At 42.3% G+C, this 16,860-nt stretch overlaps 1 protein-coding gene across 4 annotated transcripts in view; it reads left to right on the top strand.

Annotated features, from left to right (window-relative positions):
- Positions 1–16,860, top strand: part of BANP (BTG3 associated nuclear protein) — a 52,301-nt gene that overhangs the window by 20,262 nt on the left and 15,179 nt on the right. For 3 of the 4 annotated variants that reach the window (XM_019619872.2, XM_019619874.2, XM_019619876.2), the window contains exons 3-5: positions 4,338–4,468; positions 7,908–7,979; positions 9,793–9,837. In XM_019619872.2, the coding sequence (XP_019475417.1) occupies positions 4,338–4,468; positions 7,908–7,979; positions 9,793–9,837 (248 nt within the window). The remainder of the gene's footprint in view (positions 1–4,337; positions 4,469–7,907; positions 7,980–9,792; positions 9,838–16,860) is intronic. The other variant, XM_031555465.1, reaches the window with a different exon arrangement.

The following is a 16,860-nucleotide window of genomic DNA, read 5'->3' on the forward strand; positions in this document are numbered from 1 at the left end:
GAATTATGGTTCTTGATTTTCCAGGGGTGCTTTTTAGAAGCAATTAATTCGCTTCGTTTAAAAAATAAAATAAAACACAGCAGTCTGGAACTCACCTGCCTGTGACCTGACTTGTGCTGCTCTGCTTTCGAGGGATCTTAGGGGTGGTTGACCACAGCACCAGCTAGCCCAGCGAGGCTGCAGGGATTCCATCTCCAGCTGGTTGCAGTCCTGAGCAAACTGCTGTGGTTGAGCCTGGTTTGAGCAGGGGGCTTGGATTAGGTGATCTCCAGAGGTCTCCTCCAACCTCATCTACTCTGTGGTTTGGTGGGTTTTATGAGCACTGAGTTATTGCACACGTAATAAATAACTTTGAAATATTGACATCCAAAAAGAATTGCTGTTCTTGAGCTTAATTCTTCTCCACTCGTTGAACACATCCAAACTTGTATGCTTTTTCTGCTGCTTGTGCATCGAAATCCTCACAGTGTGTGGCTTCGATTTGCATTGTGCGTGTGGAAATGATAACAGATTTCCTCTCTGTTCCTTTCATGATAAGGAAAAATTAGCAGTGGAAGTGTGACAGAGAGCACAAAGCTGAGCCCACAGTCCTTGCCCAGACCCCACAGGTTTTTGGCACCCGTTGTCATGTACTGTTCATGTTTTAAGAGCTGAAGGGAACTGAGCTGCAGACTGGGATCAGGAAGCTGGTAGGGAGATACCAGTGAACGCCTCTCTGTACTCCACCCCCTTGGATGCTTATTAAGATTGGTCTACGTTTAATTGACTGAGCAGCTTGACAGTATCCACAAGATTTATGGCTTGCATAAAGTTGTAGCAGACTGTTAAATGGAGACAGAAGTTGTTTCCTTATTTTTTCTGGCTCTTCCTTTGCCTGTTGTTGGACTTGAGGCATTAATTGCAGCGGGTCGCTCGTCTCTGAGCCAATGGGCTGCTCCTTAATGTGTGCTTTTGCTCTCCCTTTTTCTGATAGAAGTTGGGCACGTGGCTGCCATGATAATTTAGAGAGATGTTCTTTTTAAGTTCGTTAGCAGTCTGTGGAGGGAAGGGAGTAGGAAATGAGTTTTTCGAGAGGAGGATTAACTGCAGAGTGCCTTCTCTCCTTTTCTTTTAATTTCTCTTAAGATTGTTAAAGCTGTTATCACAGTTTTCCATGTTGGAATTATTAGTTAGGCCCATGACTTTGGGATTTACATGTGGATTTGGGCTGAAGTGCTCAGTCTGCCAAGCTGACACATGTGAAAAAAGATGGCATGGCCAAATCTTCAAAGCAGTTCTGCAAAACTGGAGCTGCTTAGCACTGGGTGAGTCAGGTTGAGATAATGGTTTACAAGATAGAGTTGTAGTCCTGGGTAATGGTGTATTTCCCACCCCCTTTCTCCCTTTTTCTTGTTTTTAAAGAGTGCTTTTCTTCATCTGCCCATTAACCTTTCCTTGCTAGCACTACATTTCAAGGAGATAAGAAAACACATCCCAGGCCGTAAGCAGAAATGTGGAGCCTGCGGGGAAGCAAAGCACTTTAGAATGGCAGCATACAAGTGAGGGGACTTAGCTGAAATCCCATCAACTGCAGAATCCTAACCTCCTCCATTTCCTTCCAAAATGAGAACTCGTGCAATGCAAAGTCTAGGGAGAACAGGAAGAAACAAATGCTCAAGGGAAGGAGGAGTACTTCAACTTTTTTTTTTTCCTCCTGTATCACAGCATAACCAGCTGTGGAATGGTCAGGGCAGCAGTGCTGTTCTCTGGGTAGCTCCAAACTCATCTCCATGGGGGTGCTTTGGGATTGCCATAGGAACGTGCTCAGTAGCAGTGCTGTGTGCTGCTCAGCTGATGTCCAAGCGTTGCACAGCACGAGTTCAGCTGTGTGGCTTCTCTGTGCCAGGGATTCTCTAACGTATCAAAGTTGTACATGCAAAGCCAGATAGTTTACATGATGGTGATTTATAACTGTTGACATATTCTCTATTCAAGCTGTGTGCTATTCATGTTTGTGTTTGTTTTTAATGGGGGATGTTTAAAAATGGATAAATATTGCTTTTGTCTGGTCAGATATTTGGAGAGGAGCGGTGATCATAAAGGATGTTTTGTTATTAGACACATTTCAATCCTCTTCTTTATTCTCAAAGAGGAAAAAAGGGGAAAAAAAATCACAAAACAAATAAAATTGAGCCAACTGTGGTTGTTGCAGTGAAGTCAACATGAAAACTATTTATGATGGAGCATGCAAAATATATACAACAGGATAGCAGTCAGTCCTTATCTTCTGTTCCCTTCTGAACAGCTTACCTTCTGGCATCTGTGAGCAAAAGATGGTTTATAAAGTTAAAAATGAATTTTTCCATATAATATATTAGTACTTGACACTTGTGTACATCTGTATAGTGTGTGGATATGAAGATACATAGGTACATGTATGCTTATCTAAGTGAAGGCTCATGTATTTGGACACCTGGTCTGTGTCGATGTTGGGCTGTAACTCAGCTGTTGAGTTTTGCAGCAGGGCAGTGGGAAGACAGAATCAGCATTGAAGTGGTCATGACGAAGCCACTGGCCATGGAAAGCACGAGCAGGTGTCGTAACGTGGCTCCAGGCCATGGCACTTCTATTTGGCTGCCGTGGAAATTTCTCATACCAGATACAGAAATGGTTAACCCTGTCCTGGATGCTGAACAGCAGTGTGGGAAGTATTGGAATTGCACAGTGACCAACAGGACTGTATTTAAGAAGCGATGCGTTTTGGGGTGTTACCTGGTACCAAAGCCATATACTTGTGGTGCTTACTGAGCTATCCCATTAGTGTTCTGCTTGTAGTTACACATTTGCGGATTGTTGACATGATTACAGCTGTTTGGTTGAATTATCAAACAACTGAACTTTTCAGCAAAGAAGTAAATACAAGCTTGGTGGCATTGAATTCGTTTGCAATCCCTGTGTTCAGACTTAATTGTCTTCTTCCACAAACATTTGCAGGCACAATGAAAGAACAAAACCAAATGGATAATTTTATTAAAGGACATTTCCATTAAAATTTTTGTATGATTGAATAAAGCTCAGTCTTGTGAAAGCAGCGCTCTGTTCTCAGATTAATCGTGGGGTATTAAGAAGTATGAAAAACTTATGAAAACCAGCTTCCCGTTCCACTGGTTGTGCTTAAAATCAAACTACATCAGCAATTTCTGAGCAGGATGAGGCCCTGCCAGCCTTTATTTAAACAATTCATAACATCTTGTAAGAAAATTATCTACAGCAGAAGTAGAGTGACAGCACTTCTTAAATATTTTTATTACGGCTTCCTCCACTTGAAGGGTTTGAAAGCCTTACAGTATGAATGCTACTGTGTGTTAAATGTTAATGTGTTTTATGTTCCCATGTAGCGTAAAAGTCGTTGTGAGAGCAATAAATACTCTGGGAAAAAAACGTTGTAAAACAAACTTGCTGCTTCAAAGATTTCGTCTGATAATATTTTTGTAGCATAGCAAAAGAAAACCATTAAACTGATTGTGGAAGCACTGTATATAGAAAAGCCTTTCTTCGAATTCATTATTTTAAGAGCCTGTTATGACAGTCCTGTTCTCATAGTCGTCTCAGATGTAGGGAAAAAGGAAAAGAAGCTGGGACTCGTGCAGAATCTTACTCATCTGTGCAGCATGGGGATGTTTCAGGGCTCTTCCCAATGGGGATGCAGTATCTGGTGCCATTCACCTGTAGTGATGTCTTCCCTCAGATTGCCTCTGCTCCCCTGTATTCCATTACACCCTTCTGGTATGGAATTCTCAACATTATTGTGTCATCATTGACCACCACATGCATTAAAAACTTCAGGTTTCAAGAAATAATGGTATTTGAGTGGTTGTGTATTACAACCTAATTCTAGTTCATTTACTTGCCTCTTATATTTGAGGATCTTTTCCACGAAGGTGGAAAACCTATAAGTGAATGTATGCCAGCTTGTAATGCAGGTTATTCTGGTTAAAATCTACTGCTGACTTTCCTGGTGGCTGTCACAGCGAGCAGAAGGAAGCAGCCAGGTCCTGTAGCGTTCAGCTGCATAGCAAGTCTGCGAGCTTTGCCTGTCATGTTACTTTGACCTTTGCAGATCTCTTAATCTAGATTCAAAAGATGCTTTTTTAAATGTATGCTTTCACAGAGTCAAAACAGCATTTGAGGCTCCATTGAAATCTGTAGCAAATGAGCAATGATGTGCATAAAAACACTGACGTGGAAATGATCTGCATCTGCTTTCTTGTATTCCTCTGTTTTTAAGAATGCTTTGTTGCACGGCTGCTGGCATGAGATATACAGATGTAACAAAGGCAGATTTGTGTCTCTTTCAGAGGGTCCTCAGAGCTCAGTGTCAGCTTCAAATGAGATCCAGCAGAACCAACCACAGGCACTACACTATGCACTGGCCAACGCCCAGCAGGTTCAGATCCACCAAATAGGAGAAGATGGACAAGTCCAAGTAGTATGTATTCAGCTTTTTCTAAATTACTCTGTTTAGACAATCCACGTTAATATAAACTTTGCTTCAACTGAAATTGAATTTTTTTTTATTGTTCCTAATGACTCATTGTCATTTAGTAAGCATGACTTTCAGAAAATAAACATTGAAGGCTTGTGTAAAGAGTTATTGGCAAGAATATCCATGTAGGACTTGCTCACAAAATCATTGTAGATAAATATGCATTCATTTCTGTATCTCCTGTGAGGAAAGGTTGAAGGAACTGGGCTTATTTAGCTTGGAAAAGAGAAGGTTCTGGGGAGACCTCATTGTGGCCTTCCAGTACTTGAAGGGAGCGTATAAACAGGAGGGGAACGGCTGTTCACGAGGGTGGATGGTGATAGGACAAGGGGGAATGATTTTAAACTGAGACAGGGGAGGTTTAGGTTGGATATTAGGAGGAAGTTTTTCACCCAGAGGGTGGGGAGGCACTGGAACAGGTTGCCCAAGGAGGCTGTGGATGCCCCATCCCTGCAGGCATTCAAGGCCAGGCTGGATGTGGCTGTGGGCAGCCTGGGCTGCTGGTTGGCGACCTGCACACAGCAGGGGGTTGGAACTAGATAGTCTTTGTGGTCCTTTTTGACCCAGGCCATTCTGTGATTCTATGTGGAATTGAGAAGTCAAGTCTCTACCTGGCCCTTTGCTTGCATTTGTTCCCATAATACTAACAGCAGTCTTACAAACCGTACCATTCACCCTAAAGTAATAGTTCTAACTATGACTTTCAAAACAAAAATGCAGTTATGTGATTCACAGAATCATGGCTTCATTTATTTTCAAGTATGACTGCATTCTCAGGCATTTTTGAACATCTGTTAGCTGAACCTTTACATGTGTATTCATTTAGATACATGTATATAAGCAGAAGTTATAAATATTGACATTTTTTGACCACAAGACTGCTATCAAAGCTCAGGCAAAGATTATTTTTAAACAAGATTTGTGTATTCTGACAAAACATACCTTAGTTTAGCTCCTGTGTGCCACGGTTTAACTGCAATAATCATTTTTTCTTTAAATTATATGTAAGAAAAGAGGAACACAATGAGAAGATGGATGGTGTGATGTTTCTCACACACGTGGTTTCTGATATGCAACATTCAGAAGTAGTAAATTACATCTGCACGTTCCCTCCTTTGTTGTAGAAACCTGAGGATGCAATGGGTGCAGTCCATCTGCCATTAGCTTTCGGAAACTGGGATTTGCAGCTTTTATGCACACTTACATAAGGCGTAAACCTTTTTCTAAAGCTTTTTCTCTGCTTGTGTTCATGATTTTAAGGTACCCAGGAGCCTTGAGTGTGGGCTGTGGGCTGCGTACAAGCACAGAGCAGAGCTAAATGTGCAGAGATGCGTACAGACCTGTGCGATGACATAAACCCTGTCCATAGGAACCAGGCTATGGGAATCTTAAGAGCTACTGACCAGCATGGCAGCCCATAATACCCAGTGGTCTGCCTGTTGCAAGGGTTTTGGTCAGTGCCATTACAGAGAAGAGTTTGGGTAGGATAATGGGGTGCGTTGGCCAATACTTCTGTCAGTACTCCGGTGAGAGAGGTGGCAGACAAAGAGGAACTTTCATCTCACTTTGGCCACAACCTTACCGTGTTATCTGGTGAGCTTCTTCGTCTCTTGGTTTTTCCCTGTATACTTTAAGGAACATATCTTGGTTGCTTTTTGTGTCAGTTGATCGTTAAAGAGAACTTTGAAGTCTCGAAAGACAGGGTACGAGGAGAATGACATGAAATACAGGGATGCAGTGGACAAAATTGTTATGTTTGTGGATCTAAGTGATGAAAGTTTGCCTCATTAAAAAAATTACCTGGGTCTACCAATCATCTTTTAAGTAATTGTTGTGCAATCTGGGAGAAAAATCAAGTGTGACCCACAACTGAAACATGGTCATAATTTGCCTGGCATGTAGGGAGAGACATGAAGCAGATGAAGATGGTGTTGCTTTTTTAGTTCTAGGGAATGATGCACGTGAGGCTGAGAGTCATTCCTATAACAGTAGTCATTTATACTGTGTGTATTTAAAGCAAATGAGTGTTGAACTGAATGCTGGGGATTTCCTGAATGTCTGTAAACTGTAAGAGTTAAGATTCAGGAAGGTTTTGGTGGAATTCACAAACAAACTAAAGAGACTGTCCTTGAAGGCCAGCTCTGTATCTGCAAAAGATGAGTGAGCAGTTCTGTTTTGGAATGCTGTGTGATACAAAGGCAAATAAAGTCACCTTCTTCCTCCCCCTCCCCCCCACCTGTCCCCAGGCAGAAAGGATTGCTTGTTTGAAAATGCTGTAAATGGATCTTTTAAATGTTCCTTGCTTTTCCCTGGGAGCCCTGAGAGCTTAGTGTTAAGGAGGAAAACTGATTCTAATCTCGACGTGGACTGGGCTGTGCTCTAATTTTATATACAGTCTCTATTGTCAGAGTGATACTTTCAGTATGTTTTTTCTCCCTATAAATAGATGGTTTCCTTCCAAAGGAAATGAAACTGTTTGAAATAGAGGGATCTGTGTTTCTTTGAAAATCACATGCAATTGTTCTTGTGTTATAAAATAAGAAGAGCCTTTGACAGAATTCCAAATGATTATCTTTAATCTCTGTCTCATGCAGGCATATTAAAATGAACACAAAGCCTTATAAACTCCCAAGTAGGTTATTTAGAATCCAATCTCCCTCCAGGTAAATCACAGTGGCAAAGACCTCTCTGGGCTGGTGAGGATGCACAAGGAATTCCTTCCAGCCTCTTATCCACGTTTCAATCAAATGATAGGCATGATGCCATTCTGCAGGGATGGTGTGGCCAGCCATGCTGAGCATTAACCCCATTAAAGCCCCTAGGGCAGATTCTCAGCTAACACGAGCCAGTGTAGCTGCTTTGGAATTGCTAACTTTATGCCAGTTTATAGCAGCTTGAGAGGTGGCTGTTAACATGGCACTGTGCCTCACCGTAACTGTGATTTCAAAATAACCTTTTAGAGACAATCTGTGAGTGGCGTTGTTGTAGCTCTTTGAAGAGCTGAGTTTCCAAGGCCTTTAAGTGGGTTTCTTATTTTGAACTCATCGGTTTGGGAGAGGTAATGCCTATATGCCAACTCCTGTTAGTCCCACGTATCAGTCACAATTGCAGGTTCTTCCTTTGTAGAGAAATGTACTGTATAAATGTGCTTTTTTTTATTATGCCCATTTTCTTTTCCTCTGATGTGAAAACAAATGACTGTGAAAGATGGCAAAATATGGTTACACCTGAGTTAAAGCAATCTTAAATGTTTTCCATTGGAGAAGTCTTTTTCTTCCACCTACAACTGTGAATGTTTTAACTGCATTCAATGCAAATGAGTAGTTTCTTCCTCTAGTTTTGGTTTCCTTCTGATGCTTCCTGGTGTTTTCTTTTGTTGTGGATCCCGCAGGGCCATCTCCACATAGCCCAGGTTCCTCAAGGCGAGCAGGTCCAAATCACGCAGGACAGCGAGGTGAGCCAAAGCTTTGGTACACGTGGGTACAACGTGGGGCCCTGATTTGGGAGCGTGCTCTTCAGAACCCAAGAAGGCTGTGCTGTCTGTGTGAGGTGTCAGTGACTGGGGTAAATTGTCTTCGTTGGAGACGGAGCTGGGTACTCAGAGCATTGTAGGAAATCTGGGTTGGGTGCTTGTGTTGTCGTTGAGGAGTGAGGCAACTTCCTGTAGGTGTGCAGACTGAATGTGTTGGGAATGCTCTGTGTCTTTAATTGTGTAAACTCTTCAACAGGAGTCTGGAGAGTAGTCAGACTTCATCTCTCGAAGATATATTCCAGACTGAAGTGAACTTACCTTCGTTATGCATCGAGCAATCTGGCACTGCGCTCCTTGCACTTCATAATTTTTCCCATAACGTTTGAACTATAGAAGGGGAATGGATAAATCCAGTACTGAACCCTCCAGTTTGAACTCTTTTTTTCCACTTAGGCAAAAGGACACTGCAGCTGCTCCATGTACCTGAGTGGGGAAACTGTTGGTTATTTAAGAATGTATAGAAACTCCTAACTGCAGGGGCTGCTGTCCTATTTCTTCTGCTCTCAGACTTTGTTTACATGAGGAAGCAATAGCAAAATAAGGTTAAGCATAAATACTGACTGCAGTATTGACTGTATGTGATTTCCTTGTAGCCATATCTTTTTGTGGGTTAGTTGAATCCATTTCCAAAGCATCCAAATAATGTTTCTTTAAACCACTTTTGGTGTAGAGGAATAGTGATGACACAGGGAGGTATTAAAGGGTAAATATTATGATAAATACTATATAAACATTACAATTAAAGACAGTGTTCCTGATAAAGTTCTTCAAACCGAGGGAGCAACAAGAAAGGATCATAATGTGCTGCAGTGAGTCTGAGACAGTTCTGGTGTGTGCACCATAGTTTAAAAGCTGCTGGAAAAGAAAAAAGCCATTCATTGTGTGACCAGTTGTGATCAATGCTGAGGTTTAAATGCCTGCATCCGTGGGTTGGCAGCTGTTGGGTGTGACAGAGTGAAGGGTTGTGTTGCTCTGTGACAGATGCAGACATCTGGTTTTAAGTTTATTGCAATGTATGCAGCTTAAAAAAAAAAAAAAAAAAAAAGAGGAAGTGTTGCCAGTAAAAGGAAGTGTAACAAACATGCAAATCAAAGAACTAATTTGTTTTCCTGAAAGCAATGTCCTTCTTGGTGTTGGGGCAGCAGGTTTTCTGTTTGTCCTTGTGCGTTTAACAAGGCATCCCTGAGCATATGGGCGAAAGCTTCCCTTTGTTACCATTCTTCTTTCACTTTTAGACTTTGTAGCTGCAGTTCCCTTTGAAGCACTTGATGTTATTCAGTTTGTTGCAAGGGCTGCAGTTCCTGTAACAGAACCATGCTGGCCTTCAGCATCAAATATTGGTAAAACAAAAACCTGTTAGCACAGACAGTGACTTTCTGGCAGCGTTCTGTGCTGATAAGTCTTGCGCAGCTGATTGTAGTTCAGTAAGGCTTTGACTTACATTGGCACTTGCATGTGTATATATGGAAAAAGAACAATCCTAGGAAAACTTGCTGGTGCTGAAAACCCTCCTTGCTTTTTTTATAACAGAAGTCTGTTTATCCTCTGTGGTTAGAGCACTGAGCATTGAAGTGTATCTGAATTGCCAAGATAGCCCTCAGAAATATTTCCTCAATTAGTAGATATCCTTAATATTGAAGTGGTTTGATAATGAGATGAGAAACGGGCTTTTTTCACGAGTGAGCAGTTTTCTGGATTCACAGCTTGTTAATTGTCAATGCTTTTTGTTTTACAGGGAAACCTGCAGATACATCAAGTGCACGTTGGGCAGGATGGGCAGGTAGGAACCGAGCTGAGCTCTGAGCACCTGCCTGCTTTATGATTGGTATTGCAGTTGGAGTGATTTCACATTATGAGTGTCTGTTTTATAGAGCAAAACCTGTTCTGGGCTTTGTTTAAGCAAACAGCTCACAGAATGAGAGAATAAATTGAAGTGTTTTGTCTGTGGGCTTGAAGCGTGTGACCAAACTTGTACCATTCCTCCTGCCATCGGCTTTTCCCCGTGTTTTCTACTTTCTTTGGCCTCTTCGCTCCTATGTTTACTAACTGGATTGATTATTTGGTGTACAGTATGTTCTTTCCCATGTTATCAACTGTCGCTGGGGCCAGATGTGGGCTGCAGGCTGTGCAAACTGACGAACGTTTATTGCTGAGTTTTAGGCAGCTATTTTTTCATTATATGGCTGTTCTGGGAGAAACAGATCTTTCACATCTGCTTTTGTTCTTTCTGATAAGATGGTTTTATTGGGTGCATGTGCATACATGAGGTAAGAAAAGAGTTTTTGCTTTGAGTGATGAGTCAGTAAGTGTTTAAATGAGCCATGTTAGTTGGCAGTGTTGTTAACATGATCTCAGGCACACTCTGCTAAATGCTGAATTCTATTCCTGTGTTCACAACAATATTCCTGTATGGAGCTTTCTAGGTGGACCACTTGATTTAAAAACAAACAAAGAAAAACCTGTTGTGAAACTTTGCTGTACATGTTGAATATGAATAAGCTGAGATATTTGGTTGGAGTTTCAGCCCTGCCCCAAAGGCTCACGAACCCAAAGGCCATGAGCAGCTGTTGGCACTCAGAGCTTTTGACTGTATGCAGTAAAGATGCAATATGAAACATAAAGATTAAAAAAGCCCAAAGCTTTCAATATTTGTTACTGGGACTTCAATCAAAATTATTTTTTGAGAAGCAAGACTGGGAAAGATGATATTTTGGGTACGTGCGATAACTTCTGTTTTAGAACATACCAATCTTTTTTCCTTCTTGGCAACGTATTGATATCAAAATTGCATCTTCTGAAGAGGTTAATGCTAGGTGGTTTGATGTCTCTCTGATAGCAGCATGTATGAATTAACTTGAATTTTGTCGATCGCAGCTGAGTACCGTTATTGTTCCCCTGCCACAAATTGCATCTGAAGTAGAGCCAAAGAATGTAGTCTCAATCATCATTGCCAATTCATGCTATATTAAGGGATGTGTTTGAATGCTAAATGTTTCCCTGACCCTGTCCCCCATGCCAGGCAGGGGCAGGCATGTCCTTCCATACAGCAGTAGCACTCGGCTCTGTCTTGTGCTGAGATACTTCTGGACTAAAAAGGGTTCCAAAACACAAATGCCCATTGCTTGGGTCTTGCTGATCATCTGACCAGTTGTGTTAGGACACACAGTGCTGGAAAATGGCATTCGGAAAGCACTTGTTGTGTGCTTATACACGTGTGCACATTCAGTATGTTAGTAGGTTGTCTGTGTAAAGACACCTGGGCTATCAAGCAGTGTAGGTATTCATGGGGATAGCTTGGTTCTGAGTGGTTGTGTATGTAGGAAATGAATTTAGCACCCAGGTCCCCTGAAAGCACTTGCTGCTTAGCTGTGTTCCAGCAGAGCAAAAACAAGCAGCAAGCAACTATTCAGGGCATTTTATCTCGTTTCTTCACTCAACATCAAAACCTTCAGCAGCAGCTGAGGCCGTGTGGACTGCTTTTGCCCCAGGGTGGATGAGCAGCACTCACATGATTCCCGCAGCAGCTGAGCTGGCTCCTCCTCATCAGCTGAGCTGCGGTAAGTGACCAGTTCTGGAGCTATTAGCTCATAAAAACTGCGAAGGAAAATGAGTTAAACTCAACTCTGTTTGTGGTTTAAGAATGGAAGTTGAAACTAATGCATTTTCCTTGGCACTGGCAGTGGGATAAGAGCACAGAAACCTGTCATGTGATACGGTTCAGCAGTAATGTAAGTCAAAACAATCCAGTAGCTCGCATTGGCTGTGCATGACCTGCGATCAAAAGGACTTCTGTGGTTTTCCCACCTGTCCAGTGCTTTTCAGGAGCGTGCCTTTTTCGTCCTGGTTAAGAACTTGAACATTCCCTGCCAGGGGACTCTGAGCAGTTGGACAATAAGGGAAGTGAATAATGCATCACTTGGATGTCTTCATTCACTTATCAATGTGCCCAGCTGACACATAGGTACTTACTAATAGCACTAGGTCTCAGCTTGACTACTTGCTTTTCCTTTGAAAATGCTTCTTATCCTCCTGTTTCCCATGTGTTCTTGTGGCCTTACGTCTTAGTTTCAGCTGGGATGGAATTGTTTCCTTCAGGTGTGATGCTGTGTTTTGGTTCTAGGAGAAAAGCAGCATTGGTAACATGCTGGTGTTTGTAGCTGCTGCTGAGCAGTGCTGTGCAGAACCAAGGCTGTTCTCAGCAAAGGGAGCAGGGAGGGAGCACAATGAGGACTGACTTGAACTGGCCAAAGGGATGTTCTGTCCCATATGACATTATATAGAAGAAGTTCTGAAGGGGCTGGGATTCTCTGCTCTCTTCTGCTCTTCTCTGCTTTCTGCATCAGTTGGGGGAGGTGAGAATTGCTTGTGCATCACTTGTTATGTGTTCATATGGATATATGTCATCATCGTTATCCTTTTCTCTATCTTAGTAAATCATTTTATCTTAAACCACAACATATTAGCAGGCTCCAAATATCCTCTCTGTCGAGATGAGGTTTGGTTCTGCCTCCTGATGTGCACTTAGCAGCCCCAGCTCCTTGTAAGCGTTCTGCTTCTTGTTCAGAGCAAAGCATGGGATCGTTCATCTGAACGACGGGGGAAAATGGCATAAATCTACCATGAAATTTTATCAGTAAAGCTTCCAAGGTGATGGATGTGTTTTAAGGCTCATGATGCTGGCAGTAAACAGCAGCTTCTCTGTAGAATACTGCAGTTGTTGGTTTCTTCTTTTTCTTTCTTCATTATTTTTCCACCCACTTCTGAATTGTCTGTCCTGGTAGTTGCACTGAATTTAGATCTTGTTTTTCTGGCATCGTTGTTCGTGGAACTAATGAAATCATTCCAAAAAGAACTCTCTCTACCTACACATGTGTTCTATTAGCTGAAGGTTTCATATTTCAATGCATGTTTAATAAAAATACCAAACTGCAAAAATAATTAGACTTCATATTAACTAACGCTTGAAGCCTCAGAGCAGTGGGAGTTTCTGGGCGTTTTGTGCTTGTGAATGACTAGAAGGTTTCTAATCTGTCTCTTTCCTCTGATTACCTGACTTCCTTTCTCCCATCTCCATCATTCTGTCCCTTTGTTGAGCCGTAGCGCTTTGCACATCAGGAGGTGTTCAGTGTGTGCCCTGCACGTGATGTGCTGCCGTGGTGCCATGCTGCTTGCAAGCTTTGGGTTGTAGAGATGCAGAAGATGACAACCTGAGCAGTTTGACATTCTTTGATGTCGTGTTTTAGGCATTCCATTCATTGCATCCTCCCAGCCAGCCTTTCTCCAATGTAGAAATTAATTAAAGTGACACCAGGCAAACAATGTTCGACTAATAGCCCTAGTTTTTAAATTAAAAACTTAATACACTTCAGAATCTAAAATAGGATCATATATATATTGCTGGAGAGCTGACAATTTGTTCTGCTCAATGAACAAATAATTAATAGAAATAGCAGCATTAGTTCACTTAATCTGAAGTAAGAGTATCTGTAGGTAAGCTGGAGTAGTTTTCTGTGGATTCCAGAACAGCCGGCGTGTGGTTAGCAGCAAAAAATCAGCAACTGAATTGCTCTTGTAATGCCATTCTTCCTACTATGCATATGCAATAAACGTTTAGAATTGTTTCTGATAGGACAAGGGGGAATGGTTTTAAACTGAGACAGGGGAGGTTTAGGTTGGATATGAGGAGGAAGGTTTTCCCCCAGAGGGTGGTGAGGCACTGGAACAGGTTGCCCAAGGAGGCTGTGGATGCCCCATCCCTGCAGGCATTCAAGGCCAGGCTGGATGTGGCTCTGGGCAGCCCGGGCTGCTGGTTGGTGACCTGCACATAGCAGGGGGTTCACAGTGATTATTGTATTATATTTTCAACCCAGGCTATTCTATGGTTCTGTGGTTCTTGCAAAGCTGCCATCATGCTGGAGCAAATAGAGGGGATGCTGTGGAGTAGCAGGTCACTGCTGCTGGGCCTGCAAGGTCGGAACAGATGTGTGTGAGGAACGGATCAGTGAGAGCTTGTGTTTCATGTCCTCAGGAGGAGGATGGGTCTGCTGCCTCGTTCAGGTCTGGTTTCAATACACTCAGCACTCCCCGTAACAAGCTCAAAGGAGATATGACCTCATCACCTGTGTTTGAAACATCTGTCCTGTTGCTGTTCTCTGGTGCAGCCTGAAGTGCTGGGCAAGCTGTTAAGCCTTACGGGAATAGAAAAGGGAGGGAAGCGTTCCAAATGTTGAAAACAAGCCTTGCTAATTCTAGTAATTCCACATAATACCTGGGGAGTCTCACTTGTGAGCAGATGAAACTCGGATGAGAATAGCTTGTTTGTGGAAGAAATTGCTTAGTAACGTATGGGACTGTTTTAAAGCAGCTCTTCTGAAGTCTCGTTTGTCTCTGTTTACCTCACTGATAATGACTGAGATAGTCACACTTGGCTTTGCAAGGAGAGCAGGGCAGTTTTTTAACATCCAATTCAGTTCATAATTCCAGCAAGGTATTCAGTGCTACAAACAAATGCATTGATGGACCGACCCTGTGTCTCTCACTTCTGTGTGTGCTGCAGGTGTCATTTTGCTGGGAAGGAAACTGTTCAATATGTTTTCTGAATATGCATCTTAATTGCCTTTCCTAAGCCTTTGGAAATAGATACTGCAGTTTCTATCAATATTAGCAACTTGAGTAATACATTATCTGAAACAGAGGGAAGAACTGTATTTCACAGCTCTCAATTCTCACATAATGGATCTAATTAAAAAGATTTAAAAACACTATTTTTTTAAATTGGAAGTCTGTAATCAAGAACAAATCCAATGCACACCGCTATTCCTATCCCTGATTTCCAAGCAGCAGAGGGCAGTAGCACGAAGATGATTGTCAGCTGCCTTCTGAGCAAAAGCCCGAAGAAATGGGGAGGCAATCCAAAGCACGAGGAATGCACTGCTCCGACATCAGCCCTGCAAATGCCGTGGGGACAGAGGCAGGTTCACAGCGTGAGTCTTTCTGCATGCATCGGGGGCTGCGTGTGCACGCGCGTGTGCTTGTGTGCAACGGGCAGAGAGAAAGAAGAGCGTGACTTCTGCAGCAGGAGATGGAGAAGGCTTTTCCCTGCTGCAGCACATCTGCTTTGAATAATGCACGCAGGGAAACAAACAGGATTGCTAGAAGAAAAACAACAAAATGAAAACCCCAATATAGTGCAGCTGGAGCTCAGGCACTGCTTGGACGGTCTTGGAAAAAAAGTAACTGATTATTTTCTAATGGTTCCTCTTTGGTAATAAGTTGTACTGAAGCAGGTCTGCTCTGTTTTGGGGAGCAAAAATCAATAGTTTTGAAACAAAATGTGCTTTATGCAAATCCAACATAGAAACATACTGTATTTGTGGATAAAGTAAGACTACTAAAATTTTAGCATGAGCATTTTAATTGAGATTATTCTTTTTTTTTCCTTGCTGACAGCCCTTTGTGCACATACACTCCTTAATTTGGAAGCCTATAGAAGAGGTGTTCTCCATTTTAAATTCCCGTCCTCCCTTTGGACCAACCAAAGTAGTCATCGAGCTCCTGAGTCCTGCAGGCTCAGTCTGTTGGAGGAGGCAGTGCTGTAGCTGAACAGGTGCTTCAGGAAGTGCAAATCAAATTAATTTTACAGCAGTTAAATGGGCTAAGGCTTACAGATAGGCAATAAATGCAAATAAAGAATGGAGGAAGGTTTGCACCTTTTTGTAGTGGTGCAGCAGGACGGGATGCTGTCCTGTGGGACAGCAGTAGGCAGGATGGCCATGATGGTCTTTGTCATCTCTCTTGAGGCAAATGTGCACAGATGTGTTCACTGCAGGTTATTAGATTTGATGTCAGAAGGACAAGTGCCTCGTGTCAGGAGACTGCACTGGGGAAAACACAGGGCTGTGGTGTCAGTCAGCTGAGCATAAAATATCAACCAAAGCACAGAGAGGGAACTGCTGCTTAAGAGGTGATACTGCAATGCCATTTTTTTTAAACTGCATACCTTATCCACTTCCAGAGGCAGTGCTGAGGCATTTGGATGCGCATTGCAAGTCAGCAGGCCTTGCTTTATAAATGAGGTTTCACTTCTGAAAAACACCTGTGTTTAAATGCAGGGGTTCCAACTGGTTAAGACTTGAGCTGTAATGCAGTTGTGTTGATGGACCACTTGTTGCACATCTGTGTTGCTGAGTTCAGGGATCCTTCTGCCTGGGAGCTGCCTTGGAAAGCCTGAAAGTGAAGGCACCTCTTCATCCACAGCGAGCCTATGGACTGTGTGTGTGATTGGCCTTCTGCTCTTATTAACGATGTAAAATTTCAGTAATGAGTTATTGGATGGCCAAGTTCTGGAATCACTGCCAAGCTGTAGCACATCCTGAAAGCCACAATGATTGGAAAGTAGCTTCAGTTTTTCTTATTGCTTTAAATTTCAAAATGTGTATTTTCTTTTTTCTCTGAAGTACCTTAAAGAATGGAAACCACCAAAGTATTTTACTAGCGTGTTTTTTTAATGATCTGTTACTTGATGATTGCTGAATTATTTTTAGATTCAAGATTAAAAAAAGGCAAGTTGTTCTTGGTAGCAGTCTCACTGCATTAACCTGCTCATGTGCAGTCATTTTGATGACTTGTATTGCTTAAAGATGAAAAAGGAGAGAAAACATCAACATTTTCTGAAATAGTGATGGGCAGCATCAGTATGTGCTGCCATAGGCAGTAGCTGTTGTGCATCTGTGCCTGCAGTCCATGAATGAACTGATGCGGTGTGGAGTTTTCATCTGAATGTCATAGAGAATGGAAGGAGTGT

Source organism: Meleagris gallopavo, chromosome 13 (genome assembly GCF_000146605.3).
Source record: "Meleagris gallopavo isolate NT-WF06-2002-E0010 breed Aviagen turkey brand Nicholas breeding stock chromosome 13, Turkey_5.1, whole genome shotgun sequence".
Classification (NCBI taxonomy): domain Eukaryota; kingdom Metazoa; phylum Chordata; class Aves; order Galliformes; family Phasianidae; genus Meleagris; species Meleagris gallopavo.